The 23,333-nt window shown below is 48.5% G+C and overlaps 2 protein-coding genes across 10 annotated transcripts; one reads left to right on the top strand and one right to left on the bottom strand.

Annotated features, from left to right (window-relative positions):
- Positions 1–262: 262 nt before the first annotated feature.
- LOC136482754 (disease resistance protein RGA5-like) lies at positions 263–8,015 on the bottom strand. 9 transcript variants are annotated; one of them, XM_066479953.1, is made up of 10 exons: positions 7,895–8,015; positions 7,677–7,803; positions 6,447–7,449; positions 4,216–6,193; positions 3,904–4,047; positions 1,967–2,167; positions 1,771–1,875; positions 1,323–1,541; positions 962–1,239; positions 263–838 (listed from the first exon to the last, which is right to left on the bottom strand). In XM_066479953.1, the coding sequence occupies exons 3-4, from the start codon at positions 7,268–7,270 to the stop codon at positions 4,252–4,254; spliced, it is 2,766 nt and encodes a 921-aa protein (XP_066336050.1). In that variant the 5' UTR covers positions 7,271–7,449; positions 7,677–7,803; positions 7,895–8,015; the 3' UTR covers positions 263–838; positions 962–1,239; positions 1,323–1,541; positions 1,771–1,875; positions 1,967–2,167; positions 3,904–4,047; positions 4,216–4,251. The 9 variants fall into 9 exon arrangements, with proteins under 9 accessions (XP_066336050.1, XP_066336053.1, XP_066336052.1 ...); XM_066479956.1 differs by having other exon boundaries at positions 1,611–1,859; XM_066479955.1 differs by having other exon boundaries at positions 1,771–1,859.
- Positions 8,016–9,315: 1,300 nt separating this feature from the next.
- Positions 9,316–22,829, top strand: LOC136480697 (flavonoid 3'-monooxygenase CYP75B4-like). Its single transcript, XM_066478166.1, has 2 exons — positions 9,316–10,251; positions 22,158–22,829. The coding sequence occupies exons 1-2, from the start codon at positions 9,316–9,318 to the stop codon at positions 22,827–22,829; spliced, it is 1,608 nt and encodes a 535-aa protein (XP_066334263.1).
- Positions 22,830–23,333: the final 504 nt, after the last annotated feature.

Raw genomic sequence — 23,333 nt, 5'->3', positions numbered from 1 at the left:
TATTTGCTTCATGTTCATTTCAACTTGCGCACGATCGAGGCAGCACTTGTAGTTTTGCACAGCACCGACAACATCTCAATTGAAACTGGCCGTTGCCTGTCCACGTCACTGCTGCACCGTTGTCTATGGCGCGGCACTGACGCGCCATGTACCATGGCGTGGCACTGACGTTCGATTTCACCCGATTACGTTCGATTTAGAAAATTTGAACGCATGATACAAACTGATGTGATCACTTAAGATCGATCATGGGTAATCCGAGTATATGATACATGGGTACAATATATCATTAGTTCAAATGGAATATAAGACAACACAATGGAATTTCTACTACATAGCTATATTGATCATTAATAAAGCATGGAACTAACAGACGACACAATCAAAAACCCTCAGTCAGAAACATACTGAGTAAGCAACTCGTCGTCCGAGTACCAATCCTCAACCATAACCCTATTGCTGTGGCTAGGCTCACATGCATTGCCATGATCTGCCTTTCACCTGTAGTAAGCGGCCTCCGCTTCATCTGCGGCCTCTGCGGCCTGAGTGAAGAACGCGTCACCATCCTCCTCCGCCTGCAAGCCGGCCTCTACTAGAGCGATGAGCTCGCTCAGTCTGGCAGTGTCGTCCTCGGCCTCCTCCACCTGCAAGTCGGCCTCTGCTAGAGCTATGAGCTCGCTGAGTCTGGCAGTGTCGTCCTCATCCTCGTCCCCCTCATCAGACAACACAATCGGTGATTGAACGGTGCAATCAGCTCGCTTTCTGTGCTCATCTAACTTCTTTTCCTCATACCTTGTACGAGCCACCTCTGCAGCATAGTCCTCGCTGCATCTAATCCCTTCATGTATAAAATGCAATCAGTTAACAACGCGATTATATTCCATTTAAAATCAAGCAACGAAAAAAGGCTTCCAAGCATTCACTGGCACATAATGAAACAACATGCTCGTTCAAGACCTACATCTGTACTTTTGTCTCCTCCCTTGCCTCCTTCCTTGCCCTCTCCTCCTCTAATGTCATCTGTCTCTCCAATCCCCATTTGACAAGCCCAACGTCGATCAAGTTACAAATACCGCGCTGCCTAGCAAACTCACGCATCTTCTCTTTGCGATGTTTAACGAAAAGGTTAACGTAGTCAGGTCCATATCCCCTCTTCCGTACAATTACTTGCTTACCCTTCAGTTCATCCAAAAACTTAGCTTGACCATCATAACATTCCCACCTGCATTTCCTAGTGCTCTGTTGAAACGATAAATTATATCATATATGTCTTAGCAAAAGAAACAAAATACGATCCCATGGTTACCACAAAAATAACCAACCTCATCATAGTCAATCATATGGCCGCAATAATGACATATTCCAAGCTCCGAAGGGACTAGACCGTAGTTGGATTCAACACCATATTCGCACTTGACTGGCGGTGCTTTATAAATTAACATTTCTTTCTTCTTTTGCTTTGCTTTTGGAGGTTCTTCGGGCCATTGGTTCTTAGGACCATACAACCACTCCTTGAAACGACACTTCGCCATTGAATACACCTAATTAACATGACATTAGTACATGAACATATATAGCTCAACATTTGAACACATACACTTTCCACTTACTTCATGCTTGTTTGGACACATAAACTTCAACATATTCTTAGAGTTTATCACGACTCGATCTCCGTAATTGCGCAGAGGAGGTTCCTCGAGTCATCTAATTGCGGCTAAGTGCTTCTCCTTAGCCGTCATTGGAGGGGGGTTAGGGGGAGGTGGAACTCACCGCTCGAAGTGCTCCCGTGGATGTCGCCCTCTCCACCAATCGTCGAAAAAGATGTACCTGGGGTCAAACTTGTCTGCACCGTCGATCCACTGAAAGAAAATGCACCTCTCATGGTCGTACACAACAAAAATTCAATAAAATATTAGTAACCTAGTAATATAAATGAAAAGAAAAATATACGGAAATAATTACTTACATTAAAACGACTGTATGTGTAGAAGCAACGAGATGTTGTGTCCCAATGTCTTGATTGAAACACGTCGCCCGGACGACCACAGTCACAGTTAGGGACAGGGAGTTTAGGAGGGACGGGGGCATCTTTGCTAAACTCGTTAGGGTACAATTCTCTAGGACGACCCTGTTTTTGTCATAACTGCTTCCGAAACATGTCTTCCATCTAATAAAACGGTTCCAATTAAACATCAATTAAAACAACGCAAATTAATGTAAAATATAATCATTTGCAATGCAACTAAAATAATATAACCGAAAATTATAGCAACAAAAAATACATAGTAAACATACTTCTAACTAAATAATTAACCTTAACATTGACAAAATCAAACTAATATCTTCATTCAAACCGTAGACCACAGTTTTCAAACATAATTTCCATCCTAACCTTAACTCCCATTCATAATATCCTATCCACCATTCAAACGAAAATAAAATGTGCGTCATTTCCTTTAACGAGGACGAGGAGGGAGGCCGCCGAGGAATGGAAGGGAAGGGAGGGAGGCGGCAATGGACGGCCGGCAGGGGGGGGGCTGCCGGCGTTCGTGGCGCGGTGGCCAGCGTGCTCGGCGGCGGACTGGCGCGGGCGGACGCGGGCACGGCGGACAGGCGGCCTTGCTGCGCTGCTGCTCGGGCGAAGGCGGCTGCTCGGCCACTAGCGGACGAGGGACGCGGCGGGGGTTTTATTCAGCCCTGCCGCGCAACGGATCAGGGCGCGGCACTGCCGGGCCAAGATCGGTGGCGCGGCAGTCCCTGCCCAGTCAGCAGTCAGCGGTTCCGGTCATTGCCACGTCAGAGCTCTGCCGCGCCACCATGCATGGCGCGGCACATGCATTTTGCCGCGTTAGGGCAATAGGCGCGGCCAAAAGTGTTAGTTTTAAAAAAACGACCGTGTTAGATTTAAAATTAATTTCGAAAAAATGTTAAAATTAAAAAAAAAAATCGTTACAGCCAGGGAGCCGAGAGGGCCGGGAGAGGCAGAGTGGCAGCTGGAGAGGGAGTTGGCGTGGCCAGTTGGGGCTCTTATAGCGCCGAGGCCAGGGTTTCGCAGGCGTGGAGCGTCCCACGGACGTCGGCGATCTCCGGCGTCCATGCCGCGGGGACACGTGGCGTGCATCCGGGGCCTGGAGCAGGTAGGAGGCTAGGAAGCTTCTGGAGGCTCCGGAGGGGTCGCGGCGCTGGTCTGAGCGCGGTCAAGGTGTCCACGAATTGAGGCGTGGAACACGGCTCGGTGCGACCTGAGGTCCCCGCGCTCCCCGTCCTTGTGCTCGGCGCGGGCGAACACAAAAGCAAAAAGCAGGGGAAGGAGACGACGGCGTCGGGTAGAAAAGGAACGGAGCGGCAGCGGCGGGCGTGCTCGCGTGAAACGGAGGGATGCGGCTCCTCTGGTCAGCTGACTGGCAAGTAGGGCCACGAGGCGGCATCAACGTTGACCCGCTCCTTGCAGACGGAAGGAGACGAACGATCGGAGAGCAGAAACGGACGAACCAGACGGCCTCCTCCGCTCTGTCGATGCTGCATTTAGGAGTAGGACTGTCCCATTTCTCTCTGGCTCTACTACTATCTTATGTGGTACTTGTACATCACATTGAAAAGGCCGGGGAGGCCAAAGTCCACAGGGGGTCAGTCAAACAAGCCCTAAAGAGAGGTCATCTATTCATTGAAGCAAACATTTTAAACTGTAGGTGACTATATAGTACAGATTATGTAGTGACTATATATCGAGTACCGTTATTGGCAGCATGTACAGTGAAAAAAATCTCCCCCTGTTCATGACACGCAGCATAGTTTCCAAATATATTCGGGTAATGGAGTATATGTAATCAATATCTCCAAAATGCCTTACAATACATGAAATTAAAGGGAAACCCCGAAAAGGAACAGAGCTCCACCACTTACTTGACCACACAGCTTGTGCCGCTCCTCCGTGTACACCAACACAGCGTGGCTGGGGCGGGAGGACACACCAACACAGCCGGCCCTGAGGCGGCTGCTTGTAGACGAGCGCATGTGTTGTTCTCGTGCACATCAAAAGAAGACCAGCTGTAGAATATATAATTTGCACCAATTACAGGCTATACTCAGAACCAAGAACTGCTATGATACGGGGAAAAAAACATGCATGCAGCGAACAAGTCATGAGTGCACTAATTAACAGCAGTAGGAGATGCATGCGTTGTGTAGAAAAAAATGGAGTGATCGAGTACGTACATGCATTTAGTAAGGGACACGTAGAATCCAATTCAATCAATCAGCCCATAAAGAATAATAAATATTAACGGAAGGGTGGTTGGGGTGGTCATCCGCCTCTTGCCTCAGCTTCTCTTTCACTTTCATTTTCATCTCCTCGTCGATCTTTTCAATTCGTCGATAAAGACGGACAGACACACTCCGAAGGGACGGGAGGTGGTCCAAGGCCAGGTCATCGGTACTAAATTCCCCTTTAGCAAAATCATGCAGGCTAATACAGAATACAAACTCTTCAAGCCTGGGCATAGCTCCTCGTGGGAACATAGATGGCACTGTTTGAAAACCAGCGAATATGCACAATCTTGCACATGGGAAGGCATCAGGGCCAACCATGAACCTTCCCAGCACTTGTTTGTTGTTGCCGGACACAATCACTTCCAGATTACGAAGAGCCTGCAGCATCCCGAGGACATGGATGTCCTCCCTTCGCACCTGAGCCAACGTAATGTCCAGGCAGGATAGGAGGGGAAGCGATCCAGGATTAATCCATGTCGGTAATGGACTAGTTGGACCAATACGAAGATACGACAGGTTGCCTAGGCACAGCAGCGAGCCTTCAAGATTCATCACCCCGCCGTCTGAGGCTACTCCTATTTCTCGGATTTTTTCCAGTTTGCCTAGGGACTCCACTAAAGCTTTGCAAATGCCCTCATCACATCCTGTTTGCTTGCCCAATTTCAGATGGACAGTAAGGATCCTCAGTTGCGTCAAATATCCTAGCTCTTCTGCAATGTGCGCAGAATCAGCAATTACACACCGTAGCACTTCTAAGGATGTAAGATTCCTCAATCCATTTTGCAGACATATATTCCAATTAAGACGCAGGCACATCAGTCGTCTTAGCCCAACAATACTCGATGGCAATTTTTTTATAACAGTTTCGAATAGATCTAATGTCTGCAAAAACTGTAGCTTCCCTATCTCTAATGGGAGCTCACCAGCATTTGCAGTTCTCCTTAACCCTATATACCTCAGGTGAAATAAGTTCCCAATAAAACTCAAATTTGGATGGTCCCCAAGGCTGCAACCTTCTAGATCCAATACTCGAAGAAGACGATGACATGAAAGGCATGGCATCGAATTAATTATGGCATCACTGAAGATAGTAACTGACCTTAGTTTTGACATGTTCATTATTGTAGGCCAAGTGGTATTGTGGAGGGACAACCTGTGAACCTTGCTTCCCCTGGAAGGTGTATTCTGCTTGGCATCACCTAGTATTGTTGCAACAAAACTTTCTTCTCTTGATATGGAACAAATGAGGCCAAGGACCATATCATGCACACGGCAAGTCACATCAATACCTTGCTCACCCGACCTTACTAGTTGGATTAGGCTTCTATTCATAAGCTCATAGAAGTAACTCAGTCCAAGCTCAAATAAACTTTGGCCCCCTTCTCCAGGTCGAACAAAATCTTCAGCTATCCACCTCCATATCAGCCGCCCACTGTCAATCTCATAGTCTTCTGGAAATACACTTAAGTATAATAAGCAGGTCTTCAGATGAGCTGGTAGATCATAATAGCTAAGAGATAATATCTTTCTCATGTTTTCCATATCAGAATTGCCTCCAAGTCCAGAACCAATAGACTCACAAAACGCATACCACTCTTTTATATTTCCCAACTTATTTGCCAAAAAACTTGATGTGGTAATGATAGCTAATGGCACGCCTCCACATTTCTTAATTATGCCTTCAGATATTTCCACAAATTTTTTAGGACATTTCTGTTCAGAGCCAAATATTCTCCCATAGAATAATTCTTTAGAACTCTCATAGGGAAGGGGTTCCATGTTATAAGAACAACCAACTTTCATGGCAACATCATGCTTGCGGGTAGTTATGACTATTTTGCTTCCCAAGCTATTGTCATACAGAGCATCTCTTATTATGTTCCACGATGGTACATCCCATATGTCATCAATAACAATGAAGTACCTATAAGCATGGAAATGAAGGAGTCATATAGTTTCATGAAAAATACATAATAACTCATTCAAGATGACACGAATTGTTGGATAGAGGGAAAAACATTCGAAAATACTATCCATGGATTGGATAAGAACAAAAAGAAATGAAAACTAAAATACTTAATTTTGTAATAGATTCAATCTCTGCAGGTTATAGATTTCTCAAATGATTGTTCAACTTGTAAAATAAATTAAAAGGCTCTAAGTAAGAATATGACTACCTCTTATCCTTGAGGAACTCTCGAAGTTCATCGATTAGCTGCCTTTCATCCAATATAGTTAAATTGAATTCCTTCATATAATTCGACTTGTCAAAAGCAATGAGAATATCCTTTAACACTTTCTTCAAATCTGGATTCAGGCCAACTGGAACAAAAGCCTTGAAACGGACATCCCGACTAAGATTCTCATACACAGCTTTAGCAAGAGTAGTTTTGCCTAACCCTCCAAACCCAACAATAGAGACTATCTTGGTCTCCATGTCTTCCCCTACTGATGTCAGCAGTTTTGCAACCTTATCCCTTGGCTTTCCTATGCCCACCAACTGTGACACTTTTGTGTACAGAGCCGAGAGCCGTGGATCAATACTTGTTGTAGCAGCAGGCTTGGCCACAAGATCATCGATCCTGTACCTATCACGCCGCTCTGTCATCTGCTGAACTTGCTTTGTGATGTCTTCGATGGCGCACGAAATTTCACGGCGAGCCTTGCCCTTGCTGAACAGGTCCCCCATCTTCTTCATGGCATGTTTGAGTCTGCTCAGATCATCCTGCTCATGGCCGTGGACACGAATGAGGAAGGTGTCGAGTATATCTTCCATGTCGTAGGAAGCCTCCCTGACCTCGCGAGCCCAGATCTTTACCTGGTCGTCGAGCTGGTCCCATGGCACAGCCGCCACCTTGCGGAGTGCGGCGTGCATGCTCTCAAGCTCCAGGGAGAGGGACTGGACTTTCACCCTGACGCCCTTCTGGAGCTTGTACTCGTCCTTGAGCAGCTCCAGCAGCTTGGAGGGGAGCAAGCCCAACGCACCCGTGACCAAGTCCATACTCAGGGGCTCACAAGATGATTAACCAATCACTATATTATGCTGGCAATTTGATAGGTTGCAAAGTTGTAGTGTGTTATGGGGATGGAAGTCACCAAGTGCCTGTAGAGTTCTCTTGTGTGTTCCAGCTGCTATCCCCCTCCGCTTGTTTCTTTTCTTCAGTGCTACAACAGATCGAACTGAAACAAGTAAACGAAATTGAATGTTCGACCGATCCGAAAAAAAGACTAAGGACAAATGTTTATAGTTCAACAACAAAGACTTGAACCTAATTAATAATTTTTTTTCGATCAATAAACTAATTAATAAAATTTGTTCAGCTAAGTAAGATGTTCCTGTTTCAGCTCAAAGTAGAAACATACTTAGGAGTTAGGAGTGTTCTCCAAAAGAAAAAGCTTTAACTCACCAAGGTGGCCGTGGGAGGAGCTGGAGATGAGTTGCATCGATGGTCGGCTAAGACATGGAGCACGACCAGCTTGTTATGCTGCATTATGGCCAGGGATAAGAGCGTCCGAGATAATAAAGACTTGAACCTAAAATTTGTTCGAAGCTAAGTAAGACGTTTCTGTTTCTACTCAAAATGGTAAGTATTTTTTCCAAATGATGAGAAATGCATCTACTCACCACGGTTTAGAGCCCACCAAGCAGGCTGCGGCCAGCGATCCAGACTGAGGACTTGCGTCGATGTGTGCCTGAGACCAAGAGCGCACGCGCCGGCTGAAAACACATAGGGCATGCACTCCCTGGTTCCTATGCAAGCATCCTCTGTTATAGGCATCTACTTCCCGTCCATGTAATTGATGCAGAGGCAGCACATGTGCCATACTACACCGACGACTTGACTCAGTTGCCGAAAGAGACGTCAAGATGCGTCCACACATCATTGCTCCTTTTTTAAAACCTTGTGCTGCTTTCCATGACAACCAGCACCACGCAAGTCTTCACCTAACCCAAGAGGGTGATCTTATTGATTTATTGTGCTAGCACCACCTAACGTTCCTCTATGGCTGTATATATAACAACAACTTGGCGTATGATTCCTGCTTTTAAAAACATTGTGATGCTTCCGCGAAAACCGGCACCTTGCAAGTCTCCATCAAATATCCAAACCCAAATAGGGACCTAAAGATTTGTTACTAGCACACTGAGGCTGCAGCGTGCCGCTCCGTTGACGTCTACTCCCATCGGCGTATATATGATTTTGAATATGGAATTTGCATAATATAAAAACTCAACTCCAATACCACCTCTCTGTAGTAGTGTGTACTGAATGTACGTACGTGCAGCTAAGTCTGCTTGTACATACATACATACATACATATATATATATATATATATATATATATATATATATATATATATATATATATATATATATATATATATATATATATATATATATATATATATATATATATATATATAAAATTATGTTTGCTAGATTGCCTAGCTGTAGTAATGTGTAGAATATGCACGTACGTTGTCGTTTACCTATATTATGTGGTAGTCGTCATCTACCTGTATTATGATTCCAGATAAGAGGATGCTGAACTGCTCGGTAGTCATCTACCTATATTAGAGGATACGGAACTGCTGTAGAGTTCTCTTGTGTGTTCCAGTTGCTATCCCCCTCCGCTTGTTTCTTTTCTTCAGTGCAACAACAGATCAAACTGAAACAAGTAAACGAAATTGAATGTTTGACCGATCTCACCTCATCATATATACATCAGATTGTAATCAACATTCGTCATTCTTGCACGCCGGTAGGGAAAAGGTTGGATGGTCTTCGTGTCCATCGCTGTCTTATAGATTTCTGCGGAGCTGGCATGGCAGCAAGTGTTAAGCTTGGCACACTAGTTTGCTTACTTGTTCAAAGAAGTTGTTCTATTAATACAAAATTATAGCTACAACAGATTGCTCACGAACTGCTCGGCCGGCTGAAATTTGTTACTTACTGTGTAATGGGCATATATATAACTGCCAAATCATGCAATAAGCAAGGCACAGATAAACTAACTGCAAGCATGGGCACGGGCTCGATCGCTATGGACCTCCCAACCTCTCTCCTTCTCGTCTCCACCTTGGTGGTATCCGTGGCCATAAGCTGCGTCCTCTTCTGGAAGCAGCGGCAGCTGACGAGGCGCCGAGCGCCGCTACCACCCGGCCCAAGGGGCTGGCCGGTGCTGGGCAACCTGCCGCAGCTGGGCGGCAGCAAGCACCACCAGACACTGCACGAGATGTCCAAGGTTTATGGCCCTCTACTGCGCTTGCGGTTCGGCAGCTCCGACGTGGTGGTGGCCGGGTCGGCGACCGTGGCGGAGCAGTTCCTCCGCGGCCACGACGCCAACTTCAGTTCCCGCCCGCCTAACTCCGGCGGTGAGTACATGGCGTACAACTACCAGGACATGGTGTTCGCGCCCTACGGCCCGCGGTGGCGCGCCAAGCGGAAGGTGTGCGCCATGAACCTCTTATGCCCAGGTGCGCTCGACCGCTTCCGCGCTGTGCGGGAGCGCGAGGCCGCGCTCATGGTGAGGTCGCTCGTGGCGGCATCGGCGTCACCGGTGGCAGTCGATGAGGCTGTGAACGTCTGCACGACGAACGCGCTGTCCCTGGCAGCCGTGGGGCGCCGGGTGTTCGCCGCCACTGGCGATGATGACGGCGCGAGGGAGTTCAAGGAGATCGTGCTCGAGGTCTTGCAGGTGGGCGGGGTGCTCAACGTTGGGGACTTCGTCCCAGCGCTCCGGTGGCTGGATCCGCAGGGCGTGGTGGCCAAGATGAAGAAGCTGCACCGCCGGTTCGACGACATGATGAACAGGATCATTGCTGAGAAGAAGGCTGCTGGTGTTAGGACGGCCAGTGAGGAAAGCAAGGACAAGGACCTGCTGAGCGTCCTCCTCGCGATGGTGCAGAACGACGCGCGGCCCTTCACTGGCGGCGAGGAGGATAGGATCACCGAAACCGACGCCAAGGCACTGATCTTGGTACGTTGTTCTCGTTTTGCCACACACACAAGCCAACAAAAACTAAAGGAAAATTTGAATATCTGTCGCAGCTATCTGATCCAGAGTATATAAAAAAAGACATTTCAAATTTGCAACCAAAACGGGCCTTGACGTCTGGGGAATCATGATATTTTGAGACGAAATGATTTTGCACGGAAAATAAAAGGATAAACATAAGTGAGACAAAAATACCTACAAAACTTCCCAGGCAGCATTGTCTTCCATAGGCGACTGCCTATGCACACAGCACACCCAATGACTACCTACCTTTTTTTTATTTTTATAACTTCCTGGTGCCAACATTATCTTCCCTAGGCCAGTCTAATACCCCATGTGCACATCCTAGGTAATGACTACCTATCGTTCTTTTTATTTTGATCTGCCTGTTGACAGCATTATCTTCCCTAGGCCAGTCCAATACTCCAATGCTTGCAAATCCCAGGTAATAATGACAACATTATCTTCCCTAGGCCAGTTCAATACTCCAATGCATGCACATCCCAGGTAATGGCTACCTTTTTTATTTTTAACTGTCTGATGACAACATTATCTTCCCTAGGCCAGGCCAATGCATGAAAATACCAGGTAGTGGTTAACTACGAGTTCTTTTATTTTTAGTCTTTTTTTCTAAAATATTTATATTATAGAATAACCAGGTCAGGAATAATTTGAGTGGACATTCTTCCAGTGCCAGCTCTTGTGCAATCCTACATGCATGACTTACCCATGATATGTTTTCTAAATAACTGCTCTAGGTGAGGTGTTCTTTAGTGTTAGAAAATAACGGACAGGTTGCTACTTCGATGAGGGCTGTGCAGACCACAGCAAGGATGGCAAAAAGCCGTGCTTTGAAGGAGAATTTTTTTTGGTTCGTTTGGTACTGCTCTGCTACACAGCAATGAAGTAGCTTTTTTTCACATAAGCTCCACGAGCAGCTCCAGTGACTGAACGTTAGGTAAAACAGCGTTCGGTCAAACATAAAAACAGTAAAATGTCCATAAGACCCTTTCTTTACCTTTCTTCCTTTTTCTCTTCTTTTTTATCCTTATCTGCTAACTTAGAGTCACGAAGCCTCGTCCGCTTGCTCCAGAGGCCTGCAATTTTTTTCATGGGGGGGGGGGGGGGGGGGGGGGGGGAGGGGGAGGAACTCTGATAGCCAAGGAGCATCGATGCAACCACACCCAGCCTCTCAACGCGATGGCGCAGCGGGAGGTTGGCTCTGCGCCCTCGTGGTATGGTGCTCCACAACACAGGCGCGTTTCGGAAAAGAGGACGCACACATAGTTGAGGAGCCGGGGGAAGCTATTTTTTGCCAAAATTAGCTACCACTACTGGAAACGCGTACTTTGCCGAGGGCCAAATATCGGGCACTCGGCAAAGAGACTCTTTGCCGAGGGCCAGACACAGGAGCCCTCGGCAAAGAGGCCTTTGCCGAGGGTACGGCCCTCGGCAAAGACAGGCCCACGGCAAATCAAATCTTTGCCGAGGGCCTCGGCCCTCGGCAAAGATGCCCTCGGCAAAGTAGGCCCGTTGGGTCACGGCGGCCATTTCCCGTCAAACTTTGCCGAGGGCCACCCGTTAGGCCCTCGGCAAAGGTTCGGCAATTTTATTTTTTTAAGTCTTTGCCGAGGGCCCCAGACCAGGCCCTCGGCAAAGATTTTTTAAAAACCAGTTTTCGGCCAATTTTTTTTTTTATAAATCGGCTTTGCCGAGGGCCCGAGGTTAGGCCCTCAGCAAAGAAGACCTTTGCCGAGGGCCAGGATAGGCCCTCGGCAAAGATTTTTTATTTTTATTTTTAAAATTCTTTGCCGAGGGCCACAGGGTCAGGCCCTCGGCAAAGAGCCCACGGCAATTTTTTTTTTTGGTTTTTTTAGCCCAGTTTTTTTGTGGTGCTACAATACATTGTTTTGAACTCAATTTTAAAATTTAGGCCAATTTTGATTTTGTTTTGTATATTTCCTTAATTTATTTCGATTCTTTGATTTTTTTTTAATATGTCAAATTTGAACTGCAGGTGCATGGAATATTGCAATGTAGTGTTTCGAAAAATGTTATTCATGTTAATTGGTGCATGTTGAGTCCCTATCCACGAGCTCGCATCAAATTTTCACGCATCTTGTTCGCCTAACATGGCGACCGACTTGCCGGGAAAGTGTTTTAAAATTATATAAAATCCATACGAAGTCCGAAAATCACGAAACTTGGCGAGATGTCATGTTATCGCATGTGTAGGCTGTGGTAAAAAATTGAGAAGGCTCCGGTCCGGGAAGGAGTTTCGGCAACACCTCCCTGTTGTTCTTCGGATACACACTCTCCCTTGCAGGACGTGTATCGGGAGAACAGCGGGGAGGTGCTGCCGAAATTCTGTCTCGGAGAGGAGCGGAGCATGAAAACTGACCTCATCTACGCATCCGCGGGTGGGATTAGGACCTATCCTCACCTATTAGACAGTAGGAACACCGCGTAGATGCAATTGATGGTCACGATACTCTATGCTGTAAATGTTAAAGGATGGAGGACCGTCAGTGGATGTACACGGGCTGGAGAAGCGGGAGTGACTACGACTATGAATGGGTGAAGGGGACAGATGGTTTCTTGAAACATGCATTTGGCCCAGGAGCAGGAGGACATTCTCTAGTTTGGTGTCCCTGCAGCAAATGTGACAATAGGAGAAAAGTAGACGAGAAGACCATGGGTAGACATCTTGTGTTCAATGGTTATATGCCTGGCTACCAGCAGTGGATCTACCATGGTGAAGCAGATCGTATAAGAGCGGAGGTGGTGAGAGCACGCCTCGAGGCTTTTGATGATGATGCCGGGGTAGCAGACATGCTAGATGACGCCTACCAAGCTCACTTCGCTGAACGATGTGAGAAGGAGGAGATGGAGGAATCCGCAAAGGACTTCTACAAAATGTTGGACTCGGCACAGAAACCCCTTCACGAGCGTACAAAGATTTCTCAGCTAGATGCGATTGGACGCGTAATGGGGTTGAAGGCCGAGTTAAACCTGAGTCGAGAAGGCTTCGATAAGATGTTGGCCGTGTTTGGTACCATGCTACCGGAGAAGCACACTTTGCCGACGAACTTGTACGAGGCAGAGAAACTCCTTCGTATGCTTAAGATGTCGTATGACAAGATACATGTTTGTCCGAAGGGGTGCGTCCTATTTAGGAAAGAACATAAGGATGCAAATTACTGTCCGAAGTGTAAATCCTCCAGGTACCTAGAGGTAGACTCTGGTGATGGTCAGAAGAAGCAGCTTTCGATCCCCGCGAGAGTGCTACATCACCTTCCTTTCCTACCGAGGATCCAACGGCTATTCATGACTGAGGAATCCACGAAACAGATGACATGGCACAAAGATGGCAAACGGTACAATCCTGGGAAGATGGTACATCCGTCTGATGCTGAAGCATGGACGTATTTCAATGACAAACATCGTGACAAAGCAACTGAGGCTCGTAATGTACGTGTCGCGCTGGCAACAGATGGGTTCAATCCTTATGGAATGATGGCTGCCCCATACACATGCTGGCCCGTTTTTGTTATCCCCCTCAATCTCCCTCCCGGCATCTCCTTTCAACGGCATAACGTATTCTTGTCGTTGATAATTCCTGGACACCCGGGGAGTAATATGGGTGTGTTCATGGAGCCTGTGATTGATGAATTGATCCACGCTTGGGAGAAGGGGGTATGGACATACGATCGAGCTACAAACACAAGCTTCAAAATGCATGTTTGGTACCACTACTCCCTGCATGACTTCCTAGCGTATGGGTTATTCGCCGCCTGGTGTGTTCATGGGAAGTTCCCATGCCCAGTATGCAAGGAAGCCGTGAGATTCATTTGGTTGAAGAAGGGTGGCAAGTATTCGTCGTTCGACCAGCATCGTCAGTTCCTCCCTCTAAACCATGAATTTAGAGAAGACATCAACAGCTTTTACGAAAGGTGTCAAAGTGACAGACCCTAAACCGCACTTGACGACTGGTGCCGAGGTTCGTGTTCAGATAGATGCTCTCGTGCCCAATGAAGAAGGTGGTTTTGTGGGATATGGTGAGGAACATATGTGGACTCATAAATCCGGCTAGACGAGGCTCCCCTATTTCGATGACCTTCTCCTGCCACATAACATTGATGTAATGCACACTGAAAAGAATATCGCCGAGGCACTTTGGGGAACTCTCATGGACACTGACAAGTCTAAGGACAATGTTAAGGCTAGAGTGGACCTAGCGACGTTGTGCGATAGACCGAATCAAGCGATGCAGCCTCCTAGTGGCCGAAATAAGAACTGGAAAAGGCCTAAGGTCAATTTCGTCTTGCAGATTGATCAAAGGAGGGAGGTACTAAAATGGATGCAGATGTTAATGTTTCCAGATGGATATGCAGCGAATATTAGCAGGGGAGTGAACTTAGGCACTCTACGAGTCAACGGGATGAAGAGTCATGACTACCACATATGGATTGAGCGGCTTCTTTCGGCGATGGTCCGAGGCTATGTCCCTGAGCATGTCTGGCAAGTGCTGGTAGAGTTGAGCTTTTTCTTCCGCCAGCTTTGTGCCAAGGAGATATCTCGGACCATCGCTCAGGACTTGGAAAAAGCGGCACCTGTGTTGCTCTATAAGCTGGAGAAGATCTTTCCACCCGGCTTCTTCTTGCCGATGCAACATCTGATTGTGCACCTCCCGTCCGAGGCACGTTTGGGGGGGCCCGTGCAGGCCCGTTGGTGCTATCTGATCGAGAGATGTCTAAAGACTCTTCACAAAAAATGTACAAATAAAGCCAGAATTGAGGCTTCCATTGCAGAGGCATGCCTTCGGGAGGAGGTGGCAAACTTCACAACGCTATACTACAAGCCGAACCTTCCTAGCAATCATAATCCACCCTCTCGTTACAATACTGGCGAAAATGAATTGACCCTGAGCCTTTTCCAAGGCCAACTCGGCAGCGCAAGTGGATCAACCCCAAAGCTATTGGGAAATGAAGAGTGGCGCAGTATCATGCTATATGTGTTGAATAACCTTACCGAGGTGCAGCCGTTCATCAAGTAAGTTCTCAACGAACTTATTTCAATATGCCATCACTATTCTGCATCCAACCCCATTGATTCTCGTTCGGACAGGGAATTTGTTCGTGAATTCTGGCATCAATCAAGGGATCCTACCTCGCATGAACAAGACACCCTTGTTTCGTGGGGTGTGGGAGCGGGGAGGCCTGATTTCATTTCTTGGTTCAAACAAAAGGTAATGTCCAATTTAGCTCGTACGTTCGATCGTCCAAGGTGATCGTATGTTTGATTAATATAACGATCTATCATGATTCACCTTGCAGGCCCAGACCGATTCGTCCATGAGCGACGAGTTGAAACAGGTTGCAAACGGCTGTGATGTTAGGGTGAAGTCATTTACCGGCTATGACGTGAACGGATATCGCTTCCACACAACAAGTTACGAGCAGATTCGGCCCAAACGAAAAACCACAAATAGCGGAGTTTGTACGTCCGGCACTGATGGCCTCGACTATCATGGTAGAGTTGAGGAAATCTATGAACTCTCATTTTATGGAGACGAACCTCTTAAACCTATCATGTTTAAATGCCACTGGTTTAATCCTCGATCAACGAGACGAACCCCTCATCTTGGGCTAGTGGAGATTCGAGAAGATTCCATCTATCCTGGAAAAGATGTCTACATTGTGGCTCAACAGGCCGTGCAAGTGTATTATACTCGATACGCCAACCAAGACAAAGAGGATCTTAAGGGTTGGGCTATTGTGCACCAGGTATCTCCACATGGTAAACTACCTGCCCCAAACGATGATGATTACAACTTCAACACAAACACATATGATGGACAGTTCTATCAAGAAGATGGGCTACTAGGCACATTTGAGATAGTCTTACCCGAAGCAATCGAAATGGAAGTAGACAATGAAACGGTTGATGACGAGGTCGATGGAGATGTGGTGGTAAATGCCAAGGACATAGCAATGCTTGAGCCGATTACTTCTAGGCAATGACGACGATGACAACATAGAACCTTTGGATAGTGTTGCCCATTTGGACAATTTTGACAGTGATGATGAGACCTATGATCCCAATCATGAAGATTATTCCTAATACATGTAATACTATGGTTTTTTAATTTATGTTTTGTTTATATATTTTGAATCTATTTCTAATATATGTACTAATTAGTCTTGTTCATTCTTTGTGATTGCAGGTGATTGGACAAAGATGGCGAGCAGACGTCCATGCCGTGACACGCCCTCGGTTTACGGGAGAGACCGCCCTCTCCTTCGAGGTGAGGGGTCGTTCGTCCGGGGTAGCGTCCGCAGGAGGTGACGAGAGGAGGACCAGGGGCAGCCACCGCAGGAGGCAGCGGTCTCCTCCCACGACACGTGATGAGGTGCTAGAGGAGGAGCACGTGACGGCCACGGCCTCGTCCTCGTCGGAGGACGAGAGGGGTCAGCAGACGGGCGAGGGAGACGAGGCGCTCGAGGGCGAGGGAGGCGAGGCGCTCGAGGGCGAGGGAGATGGTACCGCTACCCGGACTCTCTACGAGCGAGGTCCCGCGAGCCTCCCTCTGGTTCCGCTTCCTCACAACCGCTCAGTGATACGGCCTATGGCAAAGAGGTAAGTAACTATGGATGTTATCACAACTACTTCATAAGATATGTTGGAAATCTTAAGAGAAACTGATAAATTTTCTTAATCACTTGTGTAGGGCCTGGTTGGTTTTGTCGGGTACTCCAGCACGCACCCCCGCGAGCATCCTTGGTGTTTTGTGCAGGAAATGGTACCCCGGCATTGTGCAACTGTCCGAAGAGCCGGTGGTGCGGGAGCCGGCCTCCAACTGGGACAGGTACGCGCTGGTCACGGATGACACTTACCGCAACAAGCAGGAGCGAGTATTGGCAGAGTTTTGGGTAAGTCTCTCTCGCACAACATTGCTTAATACATCGCATTCATTGGTTAAATCTTTTATTGAAATAATGAATGGATACATTGGTTTTGTATGCAGAAATATTTCAAGGCCGAAGAAGGACTTGAGGCCCAGGCGGATCGGGCGGCTACCGCAGCTTGTAGGAAGTACGTCACCGAGATGCACCACCATGGGCGCGTCCAGGCCCACATAGACTACTACAGGTCGGTACTTAGGCAGTTCCTCCCCAAGCCTCAAGCAAGACGAATTACGCTGACCCGGGACCAGTACCTTGAGGTAGGCGAATAACATTCATAATGATTCGTTCTGATATTAAGTAGGTTCAATTTCTTCTTATATGTCAAATACTCGATGACTTGTAGGTGATTCCCTGGTGGTGCCGATCGTATCCTGAGTGCTGGGCCATGATCGTGGACAAGTGGTTATCACAGGACTTTGTTGACACGCACGAGGGGCAGCGGGAACAGCGTCTGATGAGGCAAGGTCCAACTCACCATCAAGGCAGTCGTAGCCTCCCCGGATACAAACAAGCATACGTAAGTGATTTCTTTCATTTATTTTGACGCTCAATTCTATTTGATTTCTCACCATCTTCCCGTCTTTCTCGCAGGAGGCTGCGCACCCGAGCAAGGAGATCTCGGAGTTCTCTGCGTGGGCTATGTCTCACATGGGCAGGGCGTCGTCCTCTGTCTCCTTCGACCTGGCTGCCCCGCCCCAGGTGTACTCCGACCCGAACGTGTACACTAAAGTCCAAGAGTACACGTCAATGGTAAGGGGGATCTATGGGGAAGATTACAATGTGCGCACTGAGCCCATTGATGCAGAAGCGATCATGAGGCTCGGAGGAGGCAAGAAGCATGGGCGGCTGTGGATTGCAGACGGCGCCATCGACTCCACCACTGTTCCCTCCCTCGACGCTATCCGAGCACGGAGCACGAGCTCCAACCAGCCCATACGTCCACGGCCGTCTCCAGAACTGCAGCAGGTCCAAGCACTCCAGGTAATTCCTGTTTTTACTCATCGTACGTACATATTTAAACACCTAAATTAGATTTGCATTACTGATACATTGGAGTGAAATATTGCAGGCCGAGCTGCAAGAACAAAAAGGCAAAGTCAAGAGCAGAACGCGGAGCTGACCGCACAGCTGCAGGCCCAGAAGGTCACGTTCGAGGCCGCGCAGAAGCAGATGGCGGAGATGATGGTGATCATGGCAAAGTCTTGGGCAAGCATCGGGTGTACCTGTGCAGTTTTCAGCTCCTCCACCTCCTATTCCTGCAGCTACTCCTGTAAGTATGAAAGTTCACTTTTCGCTTGTGCCTTGCATGTATGTCGGCCTTCGTGCCGTTGTGATGTCGGCGTTCGTGCCGTTGTGGATGTCGGCGTTCGTGCCGTCGTTTCTCTTGCAGGTTTTGGAAACCTCCCCGTGCAGGGGAGGTGCTGCCGAAATTTTCAATTGAGTCTAATCTTTTTGTATTCCTACAATACTAGATGCAATCTCTAAGTTTCAAAACTGTTTTCCCGGATTACTCACACATGCAATCTCTGCTCCTTTGTGCAGCTTCAGTCCGCGGGTTCCAATCAACCCGCTAGTGCGTCACCGGGTGACCCTGCTTTTCCTTCACCATCGTCTCATAGGCTAGCTTGATGAGGACTCGTGCTAGGTGATGTGGTTGGACTTTAGCGTGATTTGTGATTTATGGTTGTGACTTGTGCTTGGATTTTATTAACTTGTCATAATAAACATGTGAATGATGATGAACATGTGACTTGTCGTTGTAATATATTGTGATTTGTGGTTCACAATTATGGTTGTGATATATTGTGAGAAAATGGGTTCTGTGTGATATATATATATGTATATATATGAAATGCTTGTGTCGATGGAATGCAAAAAACAAAAAAAAAATTAAATTTCTGCCTCTTTGCCGAGGGCAATGACCAAGGCCCTCGGCAAAGGAGCCGAGGGCCCAAGCAATAGCCCTCGGCAAAGATTTTTTGGAAAAAATCCTGCCAATTTCTTTGCCGAGGGCCAGGGAGTAGGCCCTCGGCAAAGGGTTAAAAAAATTCAAAAAAACCATTTCTTTGCCGAGGGCCGGCCCTCGGCAAAGAATTTTTAAAAAATCCTGCCAATTTCTTTGCCGAGGGCCAGGGAGTAGGCCCTCGGCAAAGGGTTAAAAAAATTCAAAAAAACCATTTCTTTGCCGAGGGCCGGCCCTCGGCAAAGAATTTTAAAAAAATCCTGAAAATTTCTTTGCCGAGGGCCATATAGGAGGCCCTCGGCAAAGATTTAAAAAAAATAAAAACTTTTATTTGCCGAGGGTCGGCCCTCGGCAAACAAATTCAAAAAAAAACCATTTCTTTGCCGAGGGTCGGCCCTCGGCAAAGAAACCGCCAACGGCGCCGGCATCTGACGGCGTCTTTTCTTTGCCGAGTGCCCGATAAAGGGCCCTCGGCAAAGACCCCTTAGCCGTCTAAAAATTCCTCGAGGAGTCTTTGCCGAGGGCAGCCCTCGGCAAAGCCTTTGCCGAGGGTTTCTAGCATGCGCCTCCAGTAGTGTACATGACACTCAAAATGACCCATCTTTGCTAGCGGACATGCAAAATGGAGCAGTTTGCTGGTAGACACTTTCGTTGTTGTCAAATTTGTTCCTGGACACCGCAGCCAATAAAATATTCATTTCTTGCTTCTGAGGAGAGAGAACAGCGGGGAAATATCCTTTTTGCCCCTTTCTTCTTCTTCCTCCCTCCCAGGGCACGAGCACGTTTTCGCGGGTAGGCCCCTACATTTCGGTTAAACCAATCCAGGGCCCATATGACTGTTTAGAACTATTCAAGAGCAGAGCACAGCGCACAGCCGGTGGCCAAATCCGGCCGGCGTGGACTCCGCCGGCGGCGAGGTGGGGCTCCGCGAGACTACCCGCATGGCCACGCACCCGAAGGTGCTTGCGAAGCGTCCAAGGGCGGCTTGTAGGGCGAAGCCGGCACGGGCGGCGCGCACGTGCAGGAGCAGCCGGCGCGATGGCGGCGGCGGGAGATGGATTGGGGAGCGAGGAACGCAGGTGTCGGAGACACGCGAGGCAAGCGTGCAGGCCACCGGCGAGGTGCTCCACCGTAGCTTGCTGCTCCTCGCGGCTGGACGCATGCTCTGCGCCACCGCTCGGCCCGCCGCCCTCTGGGCCAATGCGCACTCGTCGACCCACGCACAAGCGCCGCGCCACCGTTCGCACAGACCCGCACCGGGGCTCGCACCTCCGCTCTGCTTGGCCCGTGCGCCACCGCTCGGGTTGTCAAGCATGAGGCACTCACTAGCTAGCACCCGTACGTGCTAAGTGGTGGAGACTGGAGATCGACAGGAGCCAGGGGCAGCCGAGGCCTGAGGAAGCCGCAGGGTGAGGACCTATATGTGCAGGGCCAGACCATCAAGTAGGACAACGTGCTCGAGGTCTCAGGCGAGCTGGCCACCGGTGCGTCCACGCGTTGTTCCGTGGGGCCTGAGACGCCGCGCTGCTGTTGGCCATGGAGCAGTCCATGCTCGACTGCTCGGCGGGAGGCAGAACCGCCCAGATTGCGGGTCCTGTCGCCGACGCCGGCGCCACCGTCGTCGAGACCTCGCCGCGCAGCGCCGGTGCTCCCTCCAGGCCTCGTCTGGCCTCGCCGCGCAGGCACCGGTGCTCCCTTGTGGCCGCACCTGGCACCACACCTCCTCGTGGCCACGCCTGTCCGGGCGGGTCCTCGCCCGCGGCTCCTGCGTGCTCGTCAACGGTGGCGACCGGCAGCGGTCCGAAGGGGCGCGTCCTTCCTGCAGCGCACAGCACACAAGCACAGACGTGGCGGTATGGGCGGCAGCGGCATGGGCGGTCCTCATGCGTGCTCTGTGTGCCCCGATGTCGTGCCATGTGTGCCCCGATGCCATGTCCTGTGTGTTCGTCGCCGTGCCCTGTGTGCCCCGACGCATGGCTGGCTCCAGAGCGGCGGCCCTCATGCCCACGGCGCAGCCAGGTGAGCTGAGGAAAAATATGAAAAGGAGGGAGGAAGAAGAAGAAAGGCGCAAAAAGGACATTTCCCCACTGTTCTCTCTCCTCAGAAGCAAGAAATGAATATTTTATTGGTCGCAGTGTCTAGGAGCAAATTTGATAACAACGACAGTGTCCACCAGTAAACTGCTCCATTTTGCATGTCCGCTAGCAAAGAGGGATCATTTTGAGTGTCTTGTAGCCAATTTTGCCCTATTTTTTTGGGCTCCCTGGTCTTGTTTTGCTCCAGAGAGCGGAGATCGAGGAAGGAGGGGTGCCAAGTGGAGGCGTTTGGGACCGTTTGGCTGCTGCAGAGGCAAGCGCTACCAAACCGTGCCTGATCTTCTCTAAGTCATATACATTTTGCCACAATAGGGATGGCACAAAACCACAGCACAAGCCCAAGAAATCTACAAATAATTTAATTTGATGAATATTTCGCTACTGCCGAATGGAGCTACGCAGGTGGTCAAACAAAGGTTTCCAGAGGCTGCACAAGCAGCCTACCTCTACAAATTCTAATCACATTGTTACATAAACAAAATACCTCAATCATGGCTTGTGCTTTAGGCTATACTTAACATATACACATAACTAGTATGCATGCATTCGTATACCTATTGAGCACTACAACTACTATATGCATGCATAGCTTGTATATAGTCAACAATTATATGAACACAAAATTATATGCATAGCTTGTGTACCAAACTTATTTTAACACAAATTAAACTTAGAAACATTACCCATATAAGAAAATCTTATATGCACACATACTTATAAGAGTAACTATGAAGACAAAACTATTACACACATGTAGAACTAGCGGGCGACAAACATAGAAAAAAACCTCTGCATGCATACTCATTTTGTTTTCTTGTTGTTGCCTGGCTCCTTGACACACACGCATGGCGTGGCACGCAGAACCTGATCGTGGCGGGGACTGACACGACATCGACCATAGTGGAGTGGTCGCTCGCCAAGCTGATCCGCCACCCCTCTCTGCTCCGGCAGGCACAAGACGAGCTGGACGCCGTGGTCGGCCGCGAAAGACTCGTCTTGGAGTCGGACCTCCCGCGGCTCACCTTCGTGAACGCGGCCATCAAGGAGACCTTCCGCCTGCACCCGACAACACCTCTCTCGGTGCCGCGCATTGCTGCCGATGAGTGCGAGGCCGCCGGCTACCACATCCAGCGTGGCGCGCAGCTGCTGGTGAACCTATGGGGCATCGGCCGCGACCCAGAAGTCTGGCCGGATCCTCTGGAGTTCCGCCCCGCCAGGTTCCTGCCCGGCGGCTCGCACTCGGACGTGGACGTCAAGGGCGGCGACTTCGGCCTCATCCCGTTTGGTGCCGGCCGGAGGATCTGCGCCGGGCTCAGCTGGGGTATGAGGATGGTCACGCTCACTAGTGCTACCCTGGTGCACGCGTTTGATTGGCAGCTGCCGGCGGGGCAGACGCCCGAGAAGCTGGATATGGAGGAGGCCTTCACGCTGATGCTGCAGCGGGCAGCTCCCTTGGTGCTCCGGCCGGTGCCTAGGCTACTCCCATCGGCATATACTATCGAAATTCATTTTCAGGCGGTCAAAAACTATTAACCGGGGGCCGCCCGCCTCTGCTTCTGTGATAGCTGTAAATCAGGATTTAATTACAGTACCCGCCTATGTTAATAAATTTACAAAATAAAAAATCAGTGAGCTCGTTGATGTGCGTGGCCCTGCTGAACCCATCCACAAGGCTGGTCGAGACCATCGACGGGCCACTGCCGCTCGCCGCATCCACCGGTAGATATAGATATAGATAGGGATAGAGATATATAGATATCGATATATATAATGGCAACCGTGGATATTTTTATGATAATTCAGGTGGTTAATTTGAAATATTTCCATTATGGCATATGTGGGTCATTTGCATACAAATTTAGGTGGTTATTTTAAGTCATGTTCTAGTCATTTAGATGCACTATTAGGGGTTACTTTATGTATTTTTTTATAAATTATAATAGATCAAATGACTGTTATCATGGATGATGATTAGAATCTATCAAATTAAAGGCCAGATGTTTTTTGTTACTGCGAAAATTTCTATGATTTATCTTT

Source organism: Miscanthus floridulus, chromosome 9 (assembly GCF_019320115.1).
Source record: "Miscanthus floridulus cultivar M001 chromosome 9, ASM1932011v1, whole genome shotgun sequence".
Classification (NCBI taxonomy): domain Eukaryota; kingdom Viridiplantae; phylum Streptophyta; class Magnoliopsida; order Poales; family Poaceae; genus Miscanthus; species Miscanthus floridulus.
Note: the sequence above shows the minus strand (reverse complement) of the source record. Positions and strands in the feature narration are given on the sequence as shown.